This window comes from Cheilinus undulatus, linkage group 4, assembly GCF_018320785.1.
Source record: "Cheilinus undulatus linkage group 4, ASM1832078v1, whole genome shotgun sequence".
NCBI lineage: Eukaryota > Metazoa > Chordata > Actinopteri > Labriformes > Labridae > Cheilinus > Cheilinus undulatus.
The window spans coordinates 2,955,773-2,983,594 of NC_054868.1; the positions used below are offsets into that span (position 1 = coordinate 2,955,773).

The 27,822-nt window shown below is 39.9% G+C and overlaps 2 protein-coding genes across 2 annotated transcripts in view; both read left to right on the plus strand.

The window, feature by feature from the left end:
- si:dkey-28b4.8 (sarcoplasmic/endoplasmic reticulum calcium ATPase 2) overlaps window positions 1–10,169 on the plus strand; it is a 48,065-nt gene extending 37,896 nt beyond the window's left edge. Inside the window, exons 19-24 of the mRNA XM_041785000.1 lie at window positions 1,464–1,666; window positions 1,755–1,840; window positions 2,107–2,240; window positions 2,385–2,502; window positions 5,800–5,934; window positions 6,038–10,169. Coding sequence (XP_041640934.1) covers window positions 1,464–1,666; window positions 1,755–1,840; window positions 2,107–2,240; window positions 2,385–2,502; window positions 5,800–5,934; window positions 6,038–6,223 — 862 coding nt within the window. The 3' untranslated portion in view covers window positions 6,224–10,169. The remainder of the gene's footprint in view (window positions 1–1,463; window positions 1,667–1,754; window positions 1,841–2,106; window positions 2,241–2,384; window positions 2,503–5,799; window positions 5,935–6,037) is intronic.
- A 9,467-nt stretch (window positions 10,170–19,636) lies between these two features.
- Window positions 19,637–27,822, plus strand: part of slc43a1b (solute carrier family 43 member 1b) — a 29,652-nt gene continuing 21,466 nt past the window's right edge. Inside the window, exons 1-5 of the mRNA XM_041784413.1 lie at window positions 19,637–19,742; window positions 23,737–23,894; window positions 24,478–24,661; window positions 24,784–24,839; window positions 26,195–26,271. Coding sequence (XP_041640347.1) covers window positions 23,741–23,894; window positions 24,478–24,661; window positions 24,784–24,839; window positions 26,195–26,271 — 471 coding nt within the window. The 5' untranslated portion in view covers window positions 19,637–19,742; window positions 23,737–23,740. The remainder of the gene's footprint in view (window positions 19,743–23,736; window positions 23,895–24,477; window positions 24,662–24,783; window positions 24,840–26,194; window positions 26,272–27,822) is intronic.

Sequence of the window (27,822 nt, forward strand, 5' to 3'; positions counted from 1 at the left end):
TTAATTAGAATGATTTAATGCAGGGGTGTCAAACTCAATCGCAGAAGGGGCTGAATTCTGAATTTAGGTCTAACCTGAGGGCCTAACAGGGTCCACATTTAACCAAACTGTCTACCTCACTTTCACCAGTTATAAATTATGGGGGAAAAATTAGCACTGATGATAAATAATTTTGAGATTTAAAAAGTCAAAATGATAAGTTAAAAGACATAAAATCTGAAATAAAAGTCTAACTTATTAATTCGAAAGGTCAAAAATCAAAACAGGATGTTAAAATATTGCTTTTAAAAGGCAAATGTATAAAAAAGAAAGTCACATTTCATGTTTAAAGGCAAAAATATGACTGACAAGTTAAAATGGTGCACTTAAAATGTCCAAATCTGAGATAAAGGTTGAAATAATAAATTAAAAAGGTGGAAATATGAGATAAAAAGTCAAAATTATGAATAAAAAAATTTTTAAATATGAGACAAAAGTCAAAATAATGAATTGGAAATGGTCAAAATATGAGATAAAAGCCCCCCAAAAAATCAACTGAAGTTATAATTGTGCAATGCAAAATTGAAAATATGAAATGAAAACACAAATGAATTTCTTTTCCCACATTTCTTTTTGTCCAATTTTTTACTTTTTATTTTTTTACATTTTTATGACTTAAGGATATTTGATATTATCAAGGTTAAGTTTACTTTTTTTATACTGGAGGAAATCTGCAGACCTCATATTTTTGGGCCAGTTATAATAAGAATAGGATATGATCTTGCGGGCCGGGTGTAACTGTACCCTGGGCCGGATTTGGCCCCCGGGCCTTGAGTTTGACACCCCTGATTTTAACGTTTCATCTATTTTATACAGAGATCCACCTGTTATTTATCAGTATGTATGATACATGATAAGCATGTGCTTGTCAGTCCAGTTGTGATTAATTCAGCAGTTTTCTGTGTCAATTTTTCACTCCAGGCTCATAGAGAGGGTGAATTTCCTGCCTGAGAATCAAAACACAAGACCGGTGTCCTCGGTTTGTTTTCCACCAATAAGGATGCAGCATAGTGGTGTTAAACCTAGTGATGAACATCATTGCAGTCCTAGAAATATGCAGCTAAAATATTTTAACTGCCCATAGGCAGTAGAGATTGACCCTGTTTATACTTAAAAATTGATAGCAGTATGCTATTTGGACCAAAATATTTACTTTGTTTTAGTTAATTTAAAAGAACGGCCCCCAAGAGCCTGTTCAGACAAAATCTGGACCTTTTTCAAATGTTGTTGATGACCTCTGATTTAGACCCTATGTAGTATGCCTATTATTTTTGGGAAATGAAAACAAGAAATGACCCTATATTGGCTGTCTAGTTCTTATTTATAGATTGATTTTAACTGGAATCATGTTAAAGTTAAAAATCTCAGTTTAAGGATAGCCCTACTCCAGCGCTTTATCTTCTCCCCCTCTCTTCCCTGCTCAGTATTTTCCTGACAGCGGCTCTTGGCATGCCTGAAGCTCTGATTCCAGTGCAGCTGCTCTGGGTTAACCTGGTCACAGACGGTTTTCCAGCTACTGCCCTGGGCTTTAACCCCCCTGACCTTGACATCATGTCGCGCCCTCCCCGTTCCCCCAGAGAGCCTCTGATCTCCAGCTGGTTGTTCTGCCGCTACCTCATCATTGGATGTGAGTACCAGAACAATATGATTACACATAACTGCAATCACAGATATGATTTTTACATCCGTAAAACTCTTACTTTATCACTCTGCAGGTTATGTTGGAGCTGCCACAGTCGGCGCTGCAGCATGGTGGTTCATGGCGGCACATGACGGACCTAAACTTTCCTTCTATCAGCTGGTAAACACACATGACTCTTTGATTCCTCTCTGGCTCTTTTACTCTCTAGTTCAGTTGATGCGTGTGCGCAAGGGCAATCACGTTATTACAAAGTAAGCGTTCACAGTAAACTTCAGGTACACAGCTGCAAGCAGGAGGGAAAAACATGACTGTGAATTAAGAAATTTAAAAAGTCTGAATAAAAGCATGACAGTTTTTGGATTGTTTCAGGTGAGAGGTACCTGTAAGTATGAAGGATATAATCAACATGCTTGTTTCCTCTACAGTCTCATTATCTGCAGTGCAGTGAAGGTCACGCTGAGTTTGCTGGTGTTCAGTGCTCAGTATTCGAGTCTCCGTACCCCATGACCATGGCTTTGTCTGTCCTCGTGACTATAGAGATGTGCAACGCCCTGAACAGGTGAGACCAAACAAGCAAGCCCACCTTGATCATTACTAGATTATTATTAGACCAGTAGTCACAAAATGAGATCAATGAATCAAAAGTTTTTTTTCCTGAACTATGAATTATATTTTAAAAATGTCTTCTATTCTTTTGCTGCAGCCTCTCTGAGAACCAGTCCCTACTGAAGATGCCTCCTTGGTCTAATCCGTGGCTAGTGGGCGCCATCTGTCTGTCCATGGCTTTGCACTTCCTCATCCTCTATGTCGACCCACTGCCAGTAAGTGTGCATGTGTCTCACTGGTCCTTTAACAGCTAGACTCAGAGGTGCACTATCATGATAAATTAATTCTAATACACAAACGAAGACGAACATTTTAGCCCCCTGTGAAAATTTCATTTGTTAAAGTATTTCCTACGTGTTTTTAAACAGAGCAAGGATTTTTTAACACAGCCTTTCTGAACATCCTAGTTTTATTTTGGATGCCAACATTATTTTACTTTGCACACAGAAACAAAATTGTTTAACAAACAAAAAACTACAGGGTCTAAATAATGATTCCTCCCTTATGCTAATTGTCAGTTCGGTCTCCTTTTGCTGGGTAACAGCCTGCAGTCATTTGTTGTAGTTTTCATCAAATCTCTGACACGTCTTCTGAAGAATCCCAGCCCATTCTTCTTTGGTCAATTTCTCAAGCTCCTCCAGATTTGATGGTCTTCTAGCATGGACCTTCATCGTCAGTTCACCCCACAGATTTTCAATGGGATTCAAGTCAGGACTTTGGTCAGGCCAGCCAGTGAGTTCACTTTGGTCTTCTGGCAGTAGTTCTTCACTAGGAGCCACGTATGTTTTGCGTCATTGTTGTGTTGAAGACAAAGAGACGTGCTTCACTGTGGGGACGGTGTTCTTTGGGTGACATGACTCTCCCTTCTTTCTCCAAACATCACCCACGTCTCTACAGCCAAAGAGCTCTTGCTTGGTCTCATCTGACCAAAGGACATGCTTCCAGTATCAGAATCTTTCTCCAGCTTGTCCTCAGCAGACTTCAGTCTGGCTTGAAGGTGTCTCTTCTGCAGAAGTGACTCTTTCTTGGTCCATTCCTGTGCAGGGCTCCTGTGATTGTCTTCTTTGAGACCACAATTCTTGACTTGACTAAGTCCTTCACTAGAGCCTTGGCAGTTGTTCTGGGGTCTTTAGACACACCTCTCACTAGTTTTCTTTCTAGAGTCTCTGAAATCTTTCTCTTCCTATCTCTGCCAGGCTTGTTCTGGACTGCGTGGCTCTCGTTGAATTTCATGATTATACTTCTCACTCCAGTTCTTGACTCTTGGAAACGCTGTGATAATGTTATAGATCTTTCTCCTGCTTTGTGAGCATCAACAATTTTTTTTCTCAAGTCTAAACTGATTTCTTTTGCAGTGTTATTTTTGTCGACTAAAACTTTGCCTAAAAACTAGACTAAAACTAACAAAAATAGATCTGTGATGACTAAAACTGACAAAAACTGAGTTTAGTTTTCATCAAGAGGACTAAAACTAGACTAAAATCTAATTTAGTTTTTGTCAGACATTCAAAATCTGTGATATTTCTCCACTGTGGGTAAATCTGTCAAAAGACAATACATCTGTATCTGTTCTGCCTCTCAGCTGTAGAAAGCAGGGACCCAAGGTTTGTCAGAGTGCAGAGAACACTCTACCATGATTTGGTACCAGATTTAGGCAAGAAAATAAATGCTTGGACTAAAATGTATTTATTTATTTATTGTAGGAACTTTTATGATGTTGGATTCTTTCAGGCACCTTATGCAGTATTGCAGACTCTATATTTGTAGTCGAAATTGTCAGTATTTATTGAATGAACTGTTAGGTTGTTGGATGCTCTCAGGCACTTTATATAGTGTTACAGACTCTGTATTTCTTCTTAATGTTGTTTTTTTTATGTCAGTGTATGTTTGAGCTGTGTACGTTGCACTACTGCCCAAGGCAAATTTCCCCTCGGGGACAATAAAGTATATCTTATCTTACCTTATTATGTGAGGACTTTTTATGGACTAAAACTAGACTAAAATGTTTTGAGTTTCTGTTGACTAAAACTAGACTAAAACTAGAAAGGGTAGAAATGACTAAAATGGGACTAAAACTAAAATACATTTCATTTAAAGACTAAAATTTAAAAAGCTGCCAAAATTAACACTGCTCTTTGTTTTTGGCATGGTGCCTTCTCAAGTGATGGCTCAAACCCTTTCTGAAGCTTTAGACCAGTGTTACTGTTTGGCTCTTTTGTGATTATTTGTGTCTCTTTTATGTCTTAATTTTAAGTATTATTCCCTCAGAAAACCTCAAAAAGGGAAACTTTTTTGCCATTTTTTCACCATTTTTTGCCACTTGTCACCCATTAAAGCAATCCTTTGCCATTAAAAAACTACTTATTCCTACTTTTTTGCAAATTTTTTGCAACTTTTTAACCAATTTTTGACCACTTATATCCCATTTTTGCCCATTTTCACCATTTTTCTCCAATTTTCAACCATTTAAGCTACCTTTTGTCATTAAATACCACTTTTTTCCTAGTTTTTGTCCATTTTAGCCACTTCTTTTTGCCAGTTTTATCTCAATTTTGCCCTTTTTTTACCAGTTTTTGCCATTTTCCACCCCTATAAGCTACCTTTTGCCACTAAATACCAAGTGTTTCCTATTTTTTGTCCATTTTTGCCACTCTTGACTGCTTTTTGCCCATTTTAGTCTCTTTTCACTCATTTTTTTGCCACATTTGGACCATTTTATGTCACCTATGACTAATTTATTTGTCACTTCTCCCCCATTTTTTTGCTCCTTTCTGACCCCTTTTCCACTTTTCCTTCCATTTTCACCCCTTTTCACCCATTTGTGCCACCTTTAACTTATTGTTACTGCTAATTTAAGCTGTTTTTGCTTCACTTCTTAGTTTGTGGCTCTTGCAAAGGTATTTTTCAACAATTTGGCTCTTTGGTTGAGCAGGGTTGAGTAACACTGCGATAGACTGTGTAAATGTGACAATAACCCTCAGTTTGAACCTGATTTTACAAACTAGTGGCTTTAAAAAGTTAAAGAACATCATTGAATAGTGATTTTTGCTGTAGCTCAACAAAACTTTCCCTTGTTAAGGGGCCTAATGATAGACCTGTCCACAGAAATGGCTGGGGCCCTTAACCTGTTGCCAGTTAACCTGATTGGTTGTAAAATGCTCCTCCAGCTGTTTTTCATTTGTAACACTTACTTTTACAGTCTTTTACTGCTCTGTCCCAACTTTTATTGAGATGGGTCCGCCAAATTTAAAATGAGCTAGTGTTTGTCATGAAATGGTTAAATGTGTCAGTTTCAACAGCAGTTATGTTGTTTATGTTTTATTGTAAATAAATATGGGTTTATGAGATTTTACAATCTGTGCATTACACTGTGCCCCAACTTTTTTGAAGTTGAGGTTGGATGTTATATTCATATCAGAGGAAACCGTATGACACTCTCACATGGTGTCGTGCTCCAAACAACAAATCACGTGCATACATCATGGCTTTAATATCCTCTCCGTCTGTGCTAGGTGATCTTTCAGATCCGCCCCTTGTCCTGGCCTCAGTGGGTGGTGGTGTTGAAGATGTCGATCCCCGTCATCCTGATGGACGAAGTCCTAAAGTTCCTCGCCAGAAACTACGTCGAGCCAGGAAGCCAGATCCAGGTCCGAAAGCATTGCCATTATCCTTTAGTTAAAATTGTGTTTATTCAAGGTATTATAAGAGTTTTCTAAATTTTATTTGTTTGTTTACAATCTTCTCCAAAAGTCTTTGGAAGAGGAGGAGGAGGAGCTTCAGAGGACGAGGGCAAACGCAGGATTGGCTGGTGTGGTGATGACAAGGCTGCGTCAGTCATTGAAAGGTGTGTCGTGGTCATTCGTCCTGATCTCCGCACCGGTGGTGATCTGGATCTTCAGCCTGGACTCTGACATCACCAACATCTTCTGGGAGTGACGGGAGGACAGAGCGGACCGGTGGATTGTTGGGGAGGCAGAGAACAAAAGGAAGGGACCAAAAAGCAGAGGATTGTGGGATGTAGTAATGACTGAATAGGGGAGTTGAGAGGCGAACAAAGATGAGGTACACTTTGCTACAAAGCAAGAATGTCAGAGGTGAGGAAAGAGAAGTCTAACAACAGACAATCTTAATACAAAAAAGGTTTTCTTTTGAAAGAGAAGGTGCTACATGTAGCAGAAGGTCTCTGTCAAAGTCAGAATCAACTCTCATTTTAATGTGAAAGTTCTCTCCAGGTCTGATTCACTGATGATGGTTCACTAGCTCCAAAATCTTCATCATTTGCTCCCATCTGCTTTGTCTTAAGATCTGTTTCACATTCAGACACTGACATGCCCATGAAGTTTTCATGCTGCCTGCAGTTCACTTTTGTTTGTGGGGAGGGGAAATACACCCCATTTCTCAAAGTCAATCTGTGCAGTGCAAATGACCGCCTTTCTAGATTATCTTTAGATGAAGTCCGTCTCTATCCTGTCAGTTTATTTAAGAAAACATCTGAACAGCAGAGCAACCTCAGACAGGTAAAGTAATATGATACTAATATTTGTATGTTGTTCTCTTTATTCCTGCATTAGCATGTGACCCAGCTGTTCTGGGCTGTGCATGCATTTTTAAGCCCAGTTTAGACCAAAGACTCAGAATGCAATAAGACTGTTTTAGCAGCTAGCAGGAGACAGTTGCAGCTTTGTGATCTTAGCCGTTATATCAGGCAAGCTGACAGTGTTGCCTGCAGTTCAGTATGTCAAGTCGCCTTCAGCTGGTTTAAGGAACAAATTCACATCATGCATTTTAACAGCGAACAGCACCCTGTCATCATCAGCCTCTCCCTAACTGAAATACAGCCTTGACAGCTGTGTTTGCTCTGTTTTTAGAGGTGACACCAATTCCTGTAAATGACAGAAATGCTCTGGGAATAAGTGGGAGAAATTGGCCAAAAATGGGATGTCTGCTGCTTCAAGCTCTCACCAGTAATAGGCATAACTCCCCTGGGTATTTGTTGCAGCACCCATTATCGGCTCCAAAGTCTGAACCCTCTTTTTTATGTTTCTGCAGAATTGTAACCTACTATCACTGTCCTTATTTAGAACTACAAATAGAGATGCATTGACTGTGGAAATTATGGCCCATCTCTATGTGCAGATCCCTAGTCTGTCTAAACTTTAAGCTGCTGCCACTAGTAGCCACTGCATCTGTTCTTAATAGCTGCCATACTGTCACAATGCTCTTTAATCCACTGTGAACACAATGATCTGTTAGCACCATAGCATCTCATGGGATCAGAGCAGTTCAGCACTATTTTGATCTACAAAATGGGAACAGTTGTAAGTAGGCTGTGTGAGGTTCTAGGTCTATATAACTAAAGTACTTAAGGATAATATTCATCAGAGAAACATGGACGCTAACCTGTAGGGATCTTCGGAGGCTTGACGTTTTAGCACTGCTCACGTTAGCCACATTCCATAAATCAACTTTGCACAGGTACAAATGAAGTTGGTTTACAGGATGTGTTACTTGACTTTAGCCAAGTCAGCTGAACACAATTCTAATTTGTGTTGAATTGTTTGTGAAATTAGTCACCTAGGAACATCCCTAGTTTAAAATAACAATATAGCCTCTTGCAAATACCAAAGTTTACCTTGTAACTTATTTTGTATAAAGCCCACTTCAGACCAAAATTTTGTGATGTGACAAGACAGTGGCAGCTTGAACCAAGTGGTCTGAAAATGTTGCCTACAATTCAGTTTGTCAGATTGTAAACAGCTTATTTCAGTGTTGAATGCAGATGCATGTGAAATAGGTAGGGCTGCAACAAACGATTATTTCAATCATCGATGAATCGGATGATGATTATTGTTGTCTCACACACACACACCGATTCATCAATTAATCCAATGATTATTCCATTGATTATTCGGATTTTGCTAGGCGGGGCTTCACATATTTGTTCCAAGTAGAGTATTTTGTAAGATAAAATCCCAGTGTAAATTTTAGAAATAATTGCGTGTATTATTTTTTACTTTTCATACGGGAACTTCAGCCTGTTAACACTCCTCCCCATAAGCTGCACATGTAAGCAGGAAGCGTGGCGCTGTATGAGCAGGGAGCAGATATCTTGGTTATGACAAGACTGGGCTTGCAAAGCAGTTTTCTGATTATAATTGCTGTGAAATTGTGCTGCCATGCTAAGATATTGATGACAAATGACTTACAGATGAGAAGGAATCATTCAGTCTGATGATATGCAGGAAAAAATAAACAGTAAATGCTATGAAAACGATGCAGTGTCTCCTTCAGTTGCAGCAGTGTGAACTGGTAGGTTTTTAGAACATTGCAAGCAGTTGTGAGTTGCAACTCTACCCATCTCGCTGCACATCTTTGGTCTGAACTGGGCTTCAAGGTCCCTTCTTCTACCCAGTAAAGTATGATTCAGCTGTTACGCATACCAGCATGGCATTGATTGGACAGGGCACTGGTTACTGGCATCTTATCCTGCCACAATATCTGCAGTTGGCTGATGTCTATCAACATGGTTTTTATCAGCTGATACTGATGTTAAAACAATGCTTAATGCATCTTCAGTGACAGTTATATTCATTCGTTGTCTCATAGGATGCACTGCCTCCTCCATTTGCAGCAGTGTGAGCTGACAGGCTCCCAGAACCTTGCAGAGCTGCTACTTGCTACCAGTTGTCTGTTTAACTCGTCTTAGCTGGGCTTAAACCGAGCTGTAGTTGCACCACAGTCACAGATGTTTGATGGTGTCATATTAACTCTATAACCGCTGGTGTGTGGAGGACAGTAAAGAAAAAATGCTACACGTAGCACCTTCTCTAGTTAAACTGTCTGGTTAAAAAAAGGAGTGTGTTATGGAAGGAGAGACGTGTGCCCAGAAAAACACGCACATAACACCCAAACCGACTGTACATCCACACAATAATTCACCAGTAATAAGACAAGCTCAGTGACATGTACATGTACAGAAAATCCCACTGCAGCTAACCTCGTGCTGTAAAGAATCACCTTCATGTTGGAGCTTCCCTGTAGATATGTAAACTAACATTTAAACCTGCGAGGATGGACTGTTAGAATGCATGTCAACGCACGCCACTTTGTAACAACCACCATCAGCCCAGGTCTCTCTGTGTGAGTGTCCAGATACACGTTATTGTCCTGAGGAGTACCGAGGTTAAAGCATGAGCTGGTTAAAAAGGTTCACATGTCCAAAGTTTGGAGTTCATCACAGCATTGAAACTCCGATTTATGTTTGAGCATCCTTCATTGTCTCCTTTTTACTTTCACACTGCCCTGCAAGAAACATTTCTTCATCCTGCAGCTCCAAAACAAGCTGGAAACGTTGAAACATAATCCTGGGTGGTAAATATGCTTGACAACGTTTGTACACTAAAAGTGCCAGGGCTTTCCATAAGCCAGACAGACATCTTATTGCAGCCAGGTGTGCTCCTGTTGCTCTGTGACTTTAAATATTTTTTCTCCTGTACTTTCAGGACTCAAATGCAATTCAAGATTTTTTTCTTTTAATTTAGATAGCACTGTCTATGCAGAAACCACTTCCTGCCCCCATCTGGAGTTCTTTGCTAAGACGTGACACCGTCTGCAAATCCACTCATGATTTGTAACATTTCTTCATAATTCGTCATAAGTCTTTTATCCTTTTAAAAAATGAATTCCCACCACAAATTGTTGTTGAAAGATTTCACAGATATAAGGAAATAATGTGGATGCCTTCTTATTTTTTCCTCACTGTTGTCTATTGCAGTGGTTTTCAAACTTTTTTCGCCCATGGCACACCTAAGGTTAAGTCAAAATCTCAAGGCACACCATATTTAAACCGATACAAAATAAACTTTTTAAATAATGTTACAGTCAAGGTGAAGGAGATGGCAAAAGTGGGCAAAAGGTGGCAAAAATTGGATAAAGGTGATGAAAAAAACATGGCAACATTGGGCAAAAAGTGGCTAAACAAAGTCAGAAATGGGCAAAAATTGGTAAAAAGTGGCCAACCAATGGGTTGAAATGGGCCACAACTCGTTGAAGTGTCAAAATAGTGGGAAAAATGGGTTATAATTGGCCAAAAGGATTAACCGTGTAAGAAGGTGGTAAAAATGGGATAGAAGTGATAAGAAAAATGGGCAAAAGTGGGGGGAAAAAGTGGTCAAAGGCAAAAGTGGCAAAAAGATGGCAAAATAGATCACAAGTGGCAGAAAAGTGGCAAAAAGGGTTAAAGTATCGACAAGGTGTTAAAAAGGGGTTAAAAGGGATGGGAGAAAATGGCAAAAAATGGCTAAACAATAGCAAAACTGTGGCAGAAAAGTGGCAAAAAGGTAGCAAAAATGGGTTAATTGTGGTCAAAAGTTCCAAAAAAGTTGCAAAAATGGGTCAAAAGTAGTAATAAGAAGCTGCAAAAAAAGCAGTCAAAAGAAGTGGCAAAAATGGGTAGAAAAATTGTATAACTTGGTTAAAAATAGCACAAATTAATAACTTTTACACCAGTTCAACCCAATAATGGCTTGCCATGCTTTTCTGCTCTTGAGTTACGCTCTCTGAGGTAACTGTTAGCCAGGATGCTAGCTCCAGTGCTACTGATCCAACACACATACACTGATATCAACAAATTCCAACTGGGGAGCTCCCATTCTCTGAGGTTTTTACAGGGGTCCAGATCTGTGGGCAGGCCTGGTTACAGTTCTTGCCATAAAGTTGTAGTAATAACATATGGTACAAATTCCCACGGCACACCTAGACTTGCCTTAAGGCACACTAGTGTGCCTTGCCACACCATTTGAGAACGACTGGCCGATTGAACCAGAGAGGGCAACATTTCAGACCCCCCTACTGGCTGCTTTTTCCCACCAGCTGACTACTCCAGATCTCATGAAAACTCCTGAAAGTGCAAAAACAACAACTTTTAGTGGACACACTTTGATCTGGTCATGTAGAAATCATGGCTAAGCCTTGAGGGTCAGTTTCATTGCTGCAGGATGAAGAAATGTATTCATGCTACTGTGAAACTTTGGTACTTTTTACATTTTTAACCCCCTCTAAATTTGTCATTTAGTTTTAAAAACAGGACTTCCTCTTTAAGCCTTCACACCAGGATGAACAAATCCGTTCATTCCGACTAAAACTCTTGATTTTTTAGTTCATAGTTAAGGATGAGCAGTTGTTTAGGTAGTCAGTATCTAAAAATGTTCTGCTTCATGTTTGGATTTTTATGCTTTTGTTACTTGATGTTTTTAAATATTCTGTACTGGTTCTTTATTCTTTAACTCATCCTTATCTGTGCTCTTCAGACGCAGGATTTCAGTGTGTTAAACAGAAGTGTGAGTATCTCTGCAGCTCCACACTGAGCAGGATGCGGCTATGATGGAATCTGTTTTATTGTTTGTTTTGTTTTTGATGAATCAGAGGCCTGTCTGACATTTTCTCCTGTGATGCGACATGTTTACCACTGAAGGGATTTTATTTTATAGTGATTATTTCTTTATTCAGATCATCTTAAATCTGTTGTTTTATGTTTTTATCTGGAGATTTTTTTTTTTTTTTTTTTTTTTTTATTTTCTCAAAACATCAGGAGTTGATTGCACCAGCCGGGTGTAAATAAAACCAGTTTTATCTCTGTGTCTGGACTGAAATATGATGGAATTGTAGGATCAGATTTACACTGAATGCACCAGAAAAGTCGACACTGCATCTACTCCAAAGCTGCAGCACCCACAAATCATCCAAAGGATTTGGCAGGTTGTCCCGGGACCAGTAAGGTGACCAGCTCCTGATGTTCCAGTAAAGCGTTTTTTGTTTTATTTTTTTTATTGCAGGTCGTCGGCCTGTCATGGCACTTAAAGAAAACATGAATCTGGTGCTTTAATTTAGGACCATGTTCATGTTTCTGGCTCATGTTGGACTGACTAACCTGATCTGGCATCTTTTTTATTTATTTATTTTCTTTTATTTTGAAGCTTTTCTCCTCTGTGTGAATAATCCTACCCATAGAGATTTTTTCTTTGCTGACCACTTTTTTGCCTCTTCTTTGTTTAATTTGTTTCTTTTTTGCAGAATTCTTTTGGTCTTAAATGTTCCTCACATTTAACCAGCTCAAAGGGAATCTACATTTGTTAAAAGATGTTTTTGGTTTTGAAAAATCACATGAGGACGACGATCTGTAAATGCTCCTAGTATTTATTTTTCATTATTTATTTATATTTGATTTTTTTGGCTGACCATTTTAAAACGTGACATACCCATTTTGTTTACACGCTTCATCTTGACATTATTTTTATTGTTAATATTGACTTATTGTTAGCATGTTACAATGATTTAAATGGGTTCAAAGAGAAGTATATTTGGTTTTAGGTTGTCAAAATAGATTTCCATTCTTTTATTCTTTATGCCCACCTCCTTCCCTTCAAAAATATTTACACTACATTTGAATGGGAGGCTTTTATATTTATTTAAATATTTTTATTGTTTATTTTACTGTTGAGGAGGGTTTTTTGTTGTCATGGAAACGATGTTACAGGATGAAACAACAATAAATATGAATTGGTTCTAATTTAAAGTGTGACCTGCTCGTTTTTACCTCATCAAACTTCCCTTAGAGATTGCTTTAATTTCTTAGTATCAGTATATCCAAATTTTAGGGGATTGAAGTGTTTATACTAGAGATTTTTTCATATTAAAATCTTGTTTTTTCTTTATAAACACTGCTGGACTTAGCTACATATTTAACAATGAGGCACAACAACACTGTGGACGAACATGAGAAAAGGAAGAAATCATGAAGGGGACGACTTTTTCACAGAACTGTGAATCTAAAAACAAGATAAACTTACAAAAAAGTAAGGAAATTTGTGTTTGGTAGATTATTTCTTTGTTGTAACAATGCTTCTTGGTAATAAATCTTATACCGTTGGAAAGCCTGTTTATTACCCTTTTAAATAATTTAAGGATCATGCATTTGTGGGATGAGCAGCAGAGCTGAGTATGTGGGTTGCACCCATGAAAAATGTGCCAAATCTTCTCTGCCAATGCCAAACAGCTGATTTTGCTGTTGCTATTGACTCTTGTTTTGAGCTTCTGGTACCCCCAGGTGCTGTGAGCGTGGGCCCTGCTACAGTGGTCAGTAGATGTCTGCTTCAAGAATCGGCATGCCCCGTTTGACTGATCTGGATAGGGCCCGTCGGTTGGGAAACTTCAAGCTGGTGTTCTGTAAAACCAAGCTGCTGCATTGTTTGGAGTGAACCCTAGAACCATCTCCACACTGAAGGCCAAGCTCCATATAATGGGAAATGTCAGAGACAGGCCGCGAAGAAGACAACACCCCAAGAATACTGCTTTCTCACCCTGTCAGCAAGAACTCTATCCTCCAAGATGACAACACTCGCCCCCACAGAGCGGGGTTTATCAGAGACTACCTCCACAATCTGGGAGTGGAGAGGATGGAATGTCCTGCCAGCAGTCCTGACCTTTAACCCCACTGAACACTTGTGGGATCAGCTTGGGCGTGCTGTTGATCCCAGAGTGACCAACACAACCACGTTGGCTGACTGGTGACAAATGCTGGTTGAAGAATGGGATGCCATCCCACAGCAGTGTGAGACCAGGCTGGTGACCAGCATGAGGAGGAGGAGCCAGGCTGTTGTGGCTGTGATTGGTTCTTCCACACGCTACTGAGGCTCCTGTTTGTTAAATGAATAAATTGTTAAATTGTCAATATGTCTTGTTTCCTAAACTTCAATCATCCAATCCACCAAACACCAAACAAGAGTCAATGGCAGAGTCAGCTGTTTGGCATTGGCGGAGAAGATTTGGCACATTTTTCATGGGCGCAACCCACATACTCAGCTCTGCTGCTCATCCCACAAATGCATGATCCTTATAAATGTGGCATCATTTAAAAGGGAAATAAACAGGCTTTCCAACAGTATAAGACTTATTACCAAGAAGCATTGTTACAACAAAGAAATAATCTACCAAACACAAATTGCCTTACTTTTTGTTTTACGTTTATAATTGGTGCTGTAGATCTCACTTTAGATGTTTGCCTCCCTAAATCTGAATATGTTCACTCTGTGATCATGATCAAAACAAGGTTAGGTTCTGTTATAACAGACGATTTAAACATTAGTTATGTAAAATATTTAACTAACAGTTAAATTGAATTTAAATCTCTATCAAAGCTTTTGTTCATTCTTTTCTAAAATGTATTTAAAAGCATTATTTTTCTTTCTCAACATGTTTTTTTCATTTATTAATATTATTTTTAAAATCAGTTTATTATTGTTAAAACATTTAAAATTACATCAGGACAACTCACCAAGCTTAGTCATTAAAAAATATTTATTTTGTCAATAAAGGACAAAAAATAAATTACATTAAAAATTAAATGTATTCAAATATATAAACACATTGGAAATAAATAAATAGACCAGTATATCAATTTTTAAATACTTTTAATTTCTTCATTAATCCAACAAATAGATAAATATTGAGTGGAGATTTTCTTTTTAGTATAAAAACATTTTCCTAACACCATATTTATTTAGCTTATTTTTAACAGATTCATTGTTTTACGGCACAAATAAAACTTGTGTTTATGACATGATTTAAAGCATTGATTATCAACTGGCGGCCCGGGGGCCATATCAGGCCCCCTGAAGCTTTCTGCCCGGCCCCTGAAAGATCATTAAATTCAGAAAAGATGTTGTGGTTTTAAGAGTATCCTTCAGCTTTAAATGTCTGCAGCTGTTAAATCCATCCCACAAACAATGCATATTGAAATAGTTTAAGACTTAACATTTGATCTGTTTTACAGAAATTTACTGTCAAAATTAGTAGATATTTAAAATTAGGGTTAAGGTTGGCAGAAGTGCTGCAAAAATGATCAGATAAAATGGTAAAAAGAGGTTCAAATGTGGCAAAAATTGGTTAAAGAGGGAAAAATGGGCAAAAAGTGTTATAAATTGGTTACAAATTACAAAAATAGTTAAAACAAGTGATGAAAATGGATTAAAGTGTCAAAAATATAAGAAAAGTGGCAAAATGGATAAAAGAGGGGCACAAAGGCGATTAAACATGCAGGGAAAGTGGTTTAAAGGGTTAAAGAATGGCAAAAAATTGGGTTAAGGAAGCAAAAAGGGGCAAAAACTATCAAAAATTGGTTAAAAGTGGCTAAAATACAGTTGAAAATAGCCTGTCAGATGAGTGAAAGGGGTTCAAGAGTGGCACACATGGGAAATAATTGGCAGGAAAGTTGCAAAAGGGGTGAAAGAGTAGCAAAAAATGGGTGAAGAGTGGGAAAAAGTTGGTTAGAAGTTGCAAATATTTTTAAAAAACGTAATGAAAAAGTGGAAGAAATGGATAAGAGCGACACAAAGTGTATAAAACATGCAGGAAAAGTGTTTTAAAAGGATTAAAGAATGGCTAAAATTGTTAAAGAGGCAAAAAGGGTTAAAATGGGTTAATACTGGTATTAAATCACAACTGTGGAGGAGCCACTCTAGGAATTTTCAGGGGCCCAGTTTATTCTGTTGTCAGGCCTGTCTCCTTGTGGTCTGCTGCATAATAGGGATAGATCTCACTGGTAATGCCTAAAAATGTCCTGTGATTTGAAAGAAAATACAAACACTATTATGATAATTTGTTAGCCAGACCAAAATATTTATTTAATGTTTGTGTACTTCGAAGTCCGGCCCCCAGAGTTTCTGTCTAGACTAATTCTGTCCCTTGTGCAAACGTACTTGACGACCCCTGATTTAGAGCATAAATGTTTGTTTCTTGAAGTGCAGTATTGAATGTGACCACACGGTGGAGCCAGAGAGCAGGAAACGGCCTCATGTCCCCTGGCACAAACCAACCTGTTAAAGACTGGAGTAGTAGCCCCATGGGGCTTCTTCAGGACTGGCTGTGGCTCTGTTAACTTCTACATGAGACTGAAATAGACCGATCTGGTGGGTTTATGCCTCTGTCATCCAGCGTTTCTCGGCCTTGGGGTCAGGAGACAATGAGAGGGGGTCGCCAGATGCCTTAAAAAAATACTAAAACAATTTTTTTTTACTTATGCTGTTGTCTATTTACACCAGTTTTACCAAATGTTAACCCTTTTTCATCACTTTTTCCCACCAATTTTGCCAACTGTAGCACATTTTTTCCACTTAAAACCCATTTTTTTTGTCAATTTGAAACCCTTTCCATCACTTTTTTCTGCCTGTTTTTGTCACTTTTAAACCAATTCTTGCCACTTTCTGCCCATTTGTGCCTCTGTAGACCCATTATTGCCTCTATCAACTGTTTTTTTTTCAATCCTTTTGCCAATTTTTACCACAGTTAACCCATTTTTGCCTGTTTATATCAATTTTTCATCGAATTCCACCGTTTTTTTCACTTCATAGCCATTTCAACCACTTTTTAATAGCCTTTTACCACTTTTTGTGCTTGTTTTTGCCACTTTAACCCATATTTTGGTCATTTTTTTCCACTTTCATAAATTTTTGGCCACTTTTAACCCATTTATGTTCTTTAAAAATCTGATTTCACTACTTTTATTGTTTTACATTTTTAGCCATTATAAACAAATGTTAGCCATTTTTAACCCATTTAAATGATGTTTTTTACAAAAGTTTTTTCATCAAAAGAAGGCTAAATGAATAAATAAAGCTCTTTGTTTGTTGGTAAGAGTGGTTTTCATTCAGGTCAAATATAAAATATGGTTTTCACAGCTGAACTTCACAGTGGACCATGGTTTTGCTGACCTCCATGGCCCCCAGTTTGGCTGGGTCCCAGAAACCTCCCCCTTTATAACTCCTTCTGGACAGCCTTGTCTCCACATGAATGTTTGTGAATGTTCCTGGCTGTTCAACCACCTTCAGGTCCAGTGGGGGTCCCCAGTCTCTGCAACCTTTATTTTGGGGGTTGCGGGCTGAAAAGGTTGAGAACCGCTGCTGTAAACTACACACTCACCGGACTGTTAAAGTCCATCAGTCACTCAGGAAAAGGGCTCGGGTAGGTGGTGTGGGAGTGCTATTCAAATCTGATTTCTTTAATGGTGTAGAGTGCCTAAAAAGTACCAACCGCTTTGGATGTTTTTCTTTTTTATTATTATTTTTTTAATTCATGGCTTTTTTGACCAAAAAAAAATAGAAAAAATCTTTAAGGTTAAAGTGAAAATTGATTTCTACAAGCTAATGTCAAGTATATAAGAATAGGCAATGTAAAATAAGAGACTGCATCAATATTCACCCCCTTTAAAGTGACTGAACTGATTCAACAGAGGTCCAGGGCTTAGAAGCCTCACAGTTAGAGAAATGAGGATCACCTCCATCACCCAAGTGCAGTGAATGTGTCCCTAGTTATTTATTATAAAGACACCTGTATCTGGACGGTCCAGTCACTGTTAAAATCAGTTTTCTGGCTGCCATTACACCATGAAGACAAAGAACACTTCAAGGAACTCAGAGAAAATGTTAGTGACAAGTTTAAGACAGGGGATGGAGACAGAAACATTTCTGAGGCTCTGAACATCCACCGGAGTTCAGTTAATATGTCACATGTGTAAATCTGCCTTGATTAGACCGTCCTCAAGAAGAACTAGTGAGAGAGTCCACCAAGACACCTACGACTACTCTGAAGAAGTTCCAAGCTTCAGCAGCTGAGATGGGAGAGACTCACAACTGCTGGCTGGGTTCTTCACCAGTCAGAGCTTTATGGGACAGTGGAGAAGATAAAACTCAGATTCAATCTGGGCTAGAGTTCCCCAGAAGGACTGTGGGAGACTCCACGGTCAAGAGGAAGAAAGTTCTTTGGTCTGATGAGAAGCACGGTGGTGGCAGCATCATGCCGCGGGGATGCTTCTCAAAGCTGGTCCTAGAAGGCTTGTAAAGGTAGAAGGTGAATCAAAATTATAGAAAAATCCTGGAGGACAATCTTATTCAATATGAAAGAGAACTACAACTTGGGAGAAGATTTATTTTTCAGTAAGACAACGACCTGAGGCATACAGAGAGAGCTACACAAATGGTTTGAAGACAACAAGGAGAATGTTCTGGAGTGGCCGAGTCAAAGACCAGACCTCAATCCTATAGAGGATTTGTGGCTGAAAAGGGCTTTTCACACCTGATCTCCATGCAACCTGGCAGAGCTTGAGCAGTTTAGCAGCGAAGAATGGAGTAAATGTGCACATCTGGATTAAGACTGTCCACACAGACTGTGACTGCAGCCAGGATGACTGCACTAAGAGCTGAATTGAAGAGGAAAATACTTATTTTATATGACCTTTTTTCTTTAAAGACAGTTTATGTTGACAATGATTGAAAACAGTCAAGGCAATGAACACATTTTAGAGGCACTGTAAGGGCATGTTTTATAGAGCACTTGAATAAAATAATGACCTCTGACCCATATAATCTAATCGGTTTATCTTCTAGTCAGAGAGAACATTTGTGCAAAGTTTAAGAAAATTCCTCAGAGCATTCTTGTTTCCTGACAGTCCTGGTGCTGCAGCCTGGACTCATGGTCAGTGATGGACTCCTGCAGCCGTCTTCAGCAGGCTTTGACCGGCTCACAGGCCTGTCACAGCAGTTCTGACTTTAATCTCAGATCTCCTGGCTTTAATCTCAGATTTCTCACTTTAATCCAAGATGCCTGATTTAATCTCAGATCTTCTGCTTTAATCTCAGATTCCTGACTTTAATCTCAGATTCCTGACTTTAATCTCAGATTCCTGGCTTTAATCTCAGATCTTCTGCTTTAATCTCAGATCCCTGACTTTAATCTTAGATTCCTGACTTTAATCTCAGATTCCTGACTTTAATCTCAGATTTCTGGCTTTAATCTGAGATGCCTGATTTAATCTCAGATCTTATTTAAATCTCTTAAGTCTTTCTTCAGCCCTACTCCTTTTCCATGTTAGGAGCTTATTTACTAAATATCAATTAAAGTTCGTCAGATCACAGGGTTGTCAGTTGTTTCATCTAGGAAAGAGCCTGGTGATCTCAACACGATGCTTTTTATCCTCTAATAAATCTGAACTTTTAATCTTATTTAGAAATATTAATCTTCTTTAACGAGGAACGGGACATCGTTGGGTTTTGGCTCTTGCATAAATGTTTGTTGTCAGTGTGGCTGCTGAGTAGAGCAAGGTTGAGCCCCACTGATTTAAAGTTAAATTAGAATATCAGCAGATAAAAATAGATGAATATCAAACCACCAAGCCTATTCAGGTGAAGTACAGTCATGAGGGTGTGTTTCTGAACGTGTGTGGAAAGGTCAGGGGGGCCGGTGGGCGAGTCCTCGGCTCCATTTATAGACAAACTGTTCATAGAAAGAGAGAGAGAGAGAGAGAGTGCACATGTGCTGACATACACACTGAAGGAGATCACACAAGCTTCACACACAAGAAGAGCAAAAGACAGAAAGAAAGACGCAGAGATAAAGTCGTCAGAAAGTAAGTGGACTTCAGGACATGCTGAGTTTGGTGTCTGCTTCTCTCTTTAGTGATCTTTATAAGACTTAAATGAAAAGCACACTGGATCAGAGTTCTTTATTTTCTTATTCTGACTGAGGTTCACATCTTTATCTAAAAGTTGGTGATGGTTTAAAGAAAACATGAAGTCAGCAATTCATGCTAATGTGGGAGTGTGATGGTTGCAATATTTCCTGTCAATTTAAATGTTCTCATCTTTTTTAAAGATTAATTCATGACTGCAGTGTCTTAAGTAGAATGTTACAGCTCAGTGAAAAAAACATTTCATCTGTTTTTGAGGACAAAAATGTGTCATCAGAATATTTAAACTCAAAGCCGCATTTTTCTTTACAAACATGGTAAACATCAGCGACACTTCCGTCTGTCAGCCGGTTTATCAGAAATATTACCGCGCATGTGCACGTGTGCGATCCCACAGAGCAGCGCCCCCTACTGTTGTATCTGTGCTCATGATTTTTTTTTTTTTTTTTTGATTGTTTAAATAAAGTTAAAGGTACAAGATTTAGACTTTCAAACTAATGAAATTAATCTCAGAGTTTCTTTTATCCTTTTGTCGGATTTTGAAGTTCCTCTGTTTTCCACTGAAGCTGTCTTTTCACTTTGGCTTTCTATTCCATCTTGAACAACGGGGAACTGATCTCCTGTTTGGACGTAAGCCTGCACTTTAGTTTGAAAGAAAAAAAGAAACTTGACTGTAGATTTCAATCTTTTGCTTATTTGGGGTCGTGAAGTAAGTCAACCCAGACGTCCCTCTCCCCAGCGTTTTCCAGTTCCTCCTGAGGGAGGCGTTCCCAGGCCAGATGGGATATGTAATTCCTCAAGAGAGTCCTGGGTCTGCCCCAGGTCTCCTCCCAGTTGGACGTGCCTGGAAGACCTCCACAAGGAGGCGACCAGGAAGGACATTTTCGGTGTGTGTTTCCTCCTACAGGGCTGCCCCTTGTCTCTGATTCTGTTTGTGGTTTTCGTAGACGGAATCTCAGGGCGCAGTCGGGGGGAGGAGGGTTTCCAGTTTGGGGAGCTCAGGATTTTATCTCTACTGTTTGCAGATGATGCGGTTCTGTTGGCCTTTTCAGCCAGGGACCTCCAGCAGGCACCTGGATGGTTGGTTCAGTGAAAAGGGAGCTGAGAAAGGCAAAGCTTTCAATTTACAGGTTGATCAACCCTCACCTAAGGTCATGACCTCTGGGTAATGACTGAAAGAATGAGACTATGGTCTCAGATCCCTTAGGAGGGAGTCTGGGCTCAGCCTCAGAGATAGGGTGAGGAGCTCAGACAGCCAGAAGGATCTAAGAGTTGAGCCGCTGCTCCTTCATGTTGAAAGGAACCGGCTGAGGTGGTTCGGACGTCTAGATTGTAGATTTAACACAGAAAAAGGAATTTATTATGGAGCTTGAAGAAAATAAGGGGACATTCAAAAAGGTTAATGTTTGACAAAACAAGGTTCAGATGGCTTCTGACTCATCCACTGAGCTGTCTGTGAGATTTTAGAGTGAAATGAGACTTTAAGGAGCAGTGGTGGACTTATTCTACATCACTGGGACTGCAGGGAGACTCGGATGTGGTTTATCCAGGGCTGGACCGGTCATCTGGCATACAGGGTGTTTAAAGTAAGACTGTGCATCAGGTACAGCTTTGCCACTATTCGTTTCTGTGCTTGTGCGTGTCTCATAGACAGAGCACGTCTATTTCCAGGACGTCCAGTGTGCAAACATGTGCTTCACACAAGTCCAGTCACACTCACTGAGGCACACACCAAATACGTCCATCAAATATTGACTCACTCAGCTGAGAAGAACACCGTCTCTGTTGATTTGTTGATTGGCCTGATATATCTGTGTGTTGGCTTGTGCACATGTGTGAAAGTGTGTGCACGTGTGTGCACGTGCATTAGATCTGTACATGACACCTGATCTCTACAGTAGAGGTCGTCTGGGGTCTGTCTCGTCTTTCAGAGCTCCCAGGCTGACGTAATACTAATCTCTGACCTGCTGGGTAATTATAGCGAGACTTTAAAGATGATTATTTATGAAGCTGTGACGTAGATCCTGCAGACGGACTGTTTCATACTTTTACAGAACTGTAGCTCCTCTATAAAAATTCCAAATCTGAGCCAGGGGTCACCAACGTTTGACCAGGGCCAGCTTTTTCTTGGAAGACACTGAAAGGGCCAGACTTCACAATTTTACTAAAATTAAATACATTTTGGTCCAACTAACATTTTATTTTTTAATTCTTTCATTTACTTAAAAATGCAAGTTATTTTTGCCTTTTGAGGGGAGATCATTCCCAATCGCCTAAACCAGCAGTTCTCAACCTTGGGGTCGGGACCCCATTGGGGGTTGCGAGACACTGAGAGGGGGTCTCCAGATGCCTTAAACAATAACTAAGAACATTTTTAAATCACACTGTTGCTACTTTACACCAATTTTGCCTAATTTTAATCCATATTTATCACCTTTTCCCACCAATTTTGCCAGTTGTAACACATTTTTGCTACTTAAAACCCATTTTTTGTCCATTTTAAACCATTTCCACCACTTCTTTCTGCCTGTTTTTGCCATTTCTAAACCAAATCTTGCCACTCTCTGCCTATTGTTGGCTCTGTTGAAACATTATTGCCATGATTAACCCCTCTTTACCACTTTTTAAGCCACATTTCACAATTTGAAAAGCCATTTTTTGCCACTTTCTCAGTATTTCTGCCTCAGCTAACCCTTTTTTGCCAGTTTAGATCAATTTTCATCCCAATTTACCTAATTTACACCATTTTTTTGCCACTTTAATGCCATTTCAGCCATTTTTGAATCCCATTTCACCTCGTAATATGCCCATTTTAGCCACTCTAACCCATTTTTGCCATTTTTGGTTATTTTATGACACTTCTACCCAATTTTTGGCATTTCTAACCCACTTCTGCTACTTTTAAAATTTAATTTCACTTTTTTGGCCATATTAACCCATTTTAGATATCTTTAACATCTTTTAATTCTGTTTTTATCAAAAGGATTTACATTTCAAAGAGAGCTACTTACTACACAAATGAATTCAAATGTGTTTCTTTGATAAGAGTGGTTATTATTCAGGTTAAATAGAAAATACCACAGCTTCACTTTATAATGGACCAGGATTTTGCTGCCCCCACTTTGGCTGGACCCCAGAAATCTCTCCCATTTTCCCTACTAATGGGTGGCCTTGTCTCCACGTGACTAATTCTTGAATGTGCATGGTTGTGTTCAACCATCCTTAGGTCCAGTGGGGGTCCCCGGTCTCTGGCACCTTTATTTTGGGGGTCATGGGCTGAAAGTTTGTGAACCCCTGGCCTAAACTGTGATTGCCACTAGGAGGCCATTACGGTATTTTGGCTACAAATTTCTGACATGTTGTCCTTCACTGGGTTTGTTGCTAAAATGTTGCGTTGTTATTGGTGGGAAAATCTTGCAGGAAACCCGTCTATTGTTGGGGGTTCTCTGGCAGGAAAAATTTAACTCTCAAAGTGCCTGAAGTGGAAAGTTGGCATAGAAAACTGCAGTTTTAATCAAGAATAGAATAAAGAGTATGTGTTTATCATGCATCAAGTTCACTAATAATGACTGCAGCTGGATTTCTGTAAAATGGACCAAACATTAAGCCAATGTTTAAAATGGCCAGATTGGAAGCTGTGGTGGGCCTGATGGATGCCAGTCGATGATCACTGCCTTATGCCTTTAAACTGAGACTTCCTCTTGAATGCAGAGCAAGAGTGGAGAAATGTGTCTAAATAGTTAGATGCACTTGCAAGTAGATTCGTATTTTCAAGATGATTAAAAGATGATCATAAAATCAGATAATAAATAACAGTGATAACACATAAAGGTCAAAAAACAACCGAACTCAGAAGTCCAGGAGACGTTGCTAGTTATGATTGTTTCCTCTCAAATGTCCTCTAATATCTGGTGTTTCTGTTGTTTCTCCTCAGCATCATGGCTCCCAGTTTGGCTCAGGCGTACAGGCGGAGGTGGTGGATGGCGATCACAGCCATCATTGAGAACCTGCTGTGTTCAGCTGTTCTGTTAGGATGGGGCTCTCTGCTCATCATGCTGAAGAATGAAGGCTTTTACTCACACCTCTGTGTGGGTAAGATGAACATCTTCACAGCTCCACTCTTCATCATCCACACTCCAGCATGCTAAAAAGCTCACTCTCTTTAACAGTTTACAGTTGGATTTTTCGTTCAAAGCTTATATTCTGTGACATATCAAGCATAACCATTCTGTCTGGGGGGCAGCAGTAGCTCAGTCCATAGCGTATACATGGACCATGCCTTGGTTCAGACTGGAGAGAGGCTGCAGTTGATACTTAAAAAGATAGATTGACTTTCTTTCCTCTCAGACTCAAACAGCCTCAAAATAATGAGCTAAAGTAACACAAATACGCTGCATTTTGTCCACATTTAAAAGTGTATACACTAATATATTCCAACATATGACATCATATTAACTAGCACACACAAACAACGAGTACCGGCTGAAAATAGCTCTGTTACAAGCCACCTAAATGATGCAAACGCCAGCGACATGTCACTCAAATGGGCTGCATGCCACATCAGCATGTTAGTGAGTCATTTTGTACATGCACTCCTGCACATGTATGAAAGAATAACAGTCTTTAATAGTGTATTTCACGGTTAGTGTCGCCTCTCCTGGTGTGTTTTTCCCAGAACATGAGAATGTCACTGCTAACGTGACCTACATGGAGAGCGGTCAGTGGAGGAGCTGTATCGAGCAAGAGGAGATGTTAAATCTGGGCTTCACCATCGGATCATTCCTCCTGAGCGCCGCCACGTTACCGCTCGGCATCTTGATGGACAAATACGGGCCACGTCCGCTCAGGCTCCTTGGCAGGTACGACCACAGTCCTGCTGTTTCTGCACTTTATATCTGACAACGTTTGGTCATATTATTCTTGTATATTAACTATCCATAACTTTAAAACCCCTCTGTGTGAACTGCGTTTCCTATTTCAGTTCCTGTTTTGCAGCCTCTTGTGCCATGATTGCTACAGCTGCATACAACCCTGAAGGTAAGACAACACCTGGACACACAATCCCTCTTAGCCCTTATCTTAGCCCCTCCCCCTGGTTTTGCACATTAACATCAGGTGAAGGGGTGTCCCAATTCTCTTTTGAATCGAGGGCTAGGGCCAAGTTTTTTCAGGACCACACTTGAAACCAAGAGGTGTGATTAATTTCCCACTATGCACTGCGTTCACTTGCGAAATGGCACAATGGACTACAAAGGAGATGCACAAATGTAAATGTTCAAATATATGGAAGAGATCAACATGGAGATCCACGGTATGAATGAGATGGTTGAAGCTTTATTGTCACCTCCGATGATGCAGCTGTTTGTCAGCAATGTGTGGCGATCAACAGCAGAGGGGACAGATGAAGGGGAGGGGCTAAGGGGAAGGGTAGAAATGGGATTGGCTCTAAATGATATCCTGATATTTTTCACATTCTTGTCTAGGGGTAGGGTGTCCGGAATGATTGTTGTTGGAAAGGAAGGGTAGGGGGAAGTGTGAGGGGTGCATGACCCTTAAAATGGAGATTTGTTGACAGCATGTTTTGTCAAATCTCCCAGAATGCCTTGGGAATTATTTATGAGAGGGTTATTCAAGCAGTAAATGAAGTTTAAAAATAGTTTCTTCATTGTCAGATTTGAAAATTACAGCAACCATCTAGGTAAAATCTCAAAGGTCGCATATTTAACCCCTATAAGTCAAGTTTATATCGGTCTCAGAGGTCCTCAAAACATGCCTGTGAAGTTTGATGCTCAGAAAACACTCCAGTACTGGATTTTTGCATGTCTAAAACCCCCCTCTGTTTCAGCCCTGCTCAGAGCGAGCTGTTTCTGTGTCTGTGGCTTTAAATGTTGTTGAGCTGTCTGACTCCGCCCCTGACCCCGCCCCTCTCAGGAAATGAATTTTGCTGGCAGCTGAAAAGAGGATCAGGAGAGGAGGGCGGAACTTTCTTCCAAACAGGGAGGGCCAACCAAACCTGGGGGCGGGGCTAACTTCCCACATGACATCACGAGGGGAAAATCTGAGAATGGCTTGTTTCAGCACACATTTTCTGCATAATATGTCACATAATATGCGACCTTTAATGTTAATGTTTATGTTTCAGTAAATTGTGGTTCTTTTATTTTGGACAAATGTTTAGAAAAATTGCTCCGATAACTTTGTCACATCTGTTTACGTTAAAATCATTGGTAAATATTGATGAGTTATCAGGAACATGTAGAGTCGCACAGTCATACAGCATTTTTATTCATCTTAACTTTGATAAATGTTTTTGTTATCGTTATGAATCTAATGTAAGATGTCAGAAGTTGAAGCTCATTGTAATTATAGTTTTGGTTTCTCTGTTCCATCAGTTTTGTCCGTCCTCATCTTCCTCGCCGTCTCCTTCAATGGCTTTGGAGGAATCTGCCTGACCTTTACCTCACTCACGGTACGGTTTATGCCGACACGCACATAAAGGCTATTTGTACACTATCTGAGAAATTCAAGCTTCTAAGTTTTCCCCTTATGTCCAGACCAAGGCTACAGCAGGGGACATTTCCTCCACCATTTATGCTGCCACAAGCCTAATTATTGACGCTGTTGTAGTTAGCTGTGGCTGATGTTGTCCTTGTGCACCAGAATAATTTGCATAATGAAGCTGCAGCAGGCTCTTTCACACTGATCCATGCGCTCCCGTCCACTCTTTTGTTGATACTGTGAATGCACTCTCACACAGCACTGATGTAAAGGACAATATCATCATCATAACTTCAGATTCTGCTTCTCCTCCATCATTTTTACGCTGAGAGGGACCTGTATGAAAAATTGATTCATGAATAGTTCAGGGACAGCCGCACATCTGTGGAAAAAAATCAAATGTTATCACCATAAAATCCTGTCCTTCAGTGCTGGCCGAGGTTTTATTCATCATGAGTTCAAGGGAAGCTAGCTGCCTGTCTGGAGGTCACAGAGCTGATTCAGCAGTGACGGGAATCTGAGGTGTGACGTCTGCATATAGACCGCTGGGTCAGCAGAAAGATGGGTTCTGTCAAACTGGTGACATCACAGAGGGGGTGTGGCTAAAAGGTGTTTCAAACAGAGATTTGTTTCTCTGTTTCTTATTCCAAACTCTTTCTTTAACGGTGTGTGCCGCTGATTTAAAGCACATGTGTCTGTGTGTGTCTGGGGGGGTGGAAGGTGGGGGGTGTTGGCGAGTGTGTTTTGGAAAAACACATGCTGTTCCCCTCGTTCTAAATTCTGCTGCAGCCTCTCAGCCAATCAGGAGCTCGGTCAGTGAACACACCCTCACACACGAACTTCCTGACCGAGACGTTGTCCTGGTCCTGACATGGTCATTTCAGCCTCGCTGCTGTCGTTCCCACTGAGGTGTGTGGGTGTTATCGCGTCGATAAGCTCTTACATAACGGCCTAATGTAAACATGAAAAATTTCCCAGCTCACCTCACCCCCTCTGTCTGCTCTGATAAGACAGTTTGTGCAAAAACAAACAGACTCTGCACTGCAGCCATGCTGACTGAAACCTCTCTATAGGCTGCTCTTATTGGCTCACATAAAATGATAAAAATGCTAAGTATACAACCCCAACTCCAAAAAAGTCGGGGCGCTGTATAACATGTCAATAAAAACAGAAGTCAATGATGTCAAATCTCAAAACCCCATATTTTATTCACATATCAGATGTTGAAACTGAGACATTTAACCATTTTATGATAATATGTGCTCATTTTGAATTTGATGGCAGCTACACATCTCAAAAAAGTAGGGACAGAACCATGTTTACTACTGTGTAGCATCCCTAAAGAGGTAACCTGGCACGTGAGATGGATTTGTTTCACACATCCATCTGGAAAACCTCTCACAGACGGTGTTTGGTAAAGGGCAGAGCCTTTTAAAAAAATTTTGGAGGGTGATTGGATGGACGTTCTGTCTGTCACATCTTTACGGGCCAATCAGAGCAACAAAACACGTGACGTAGCCGC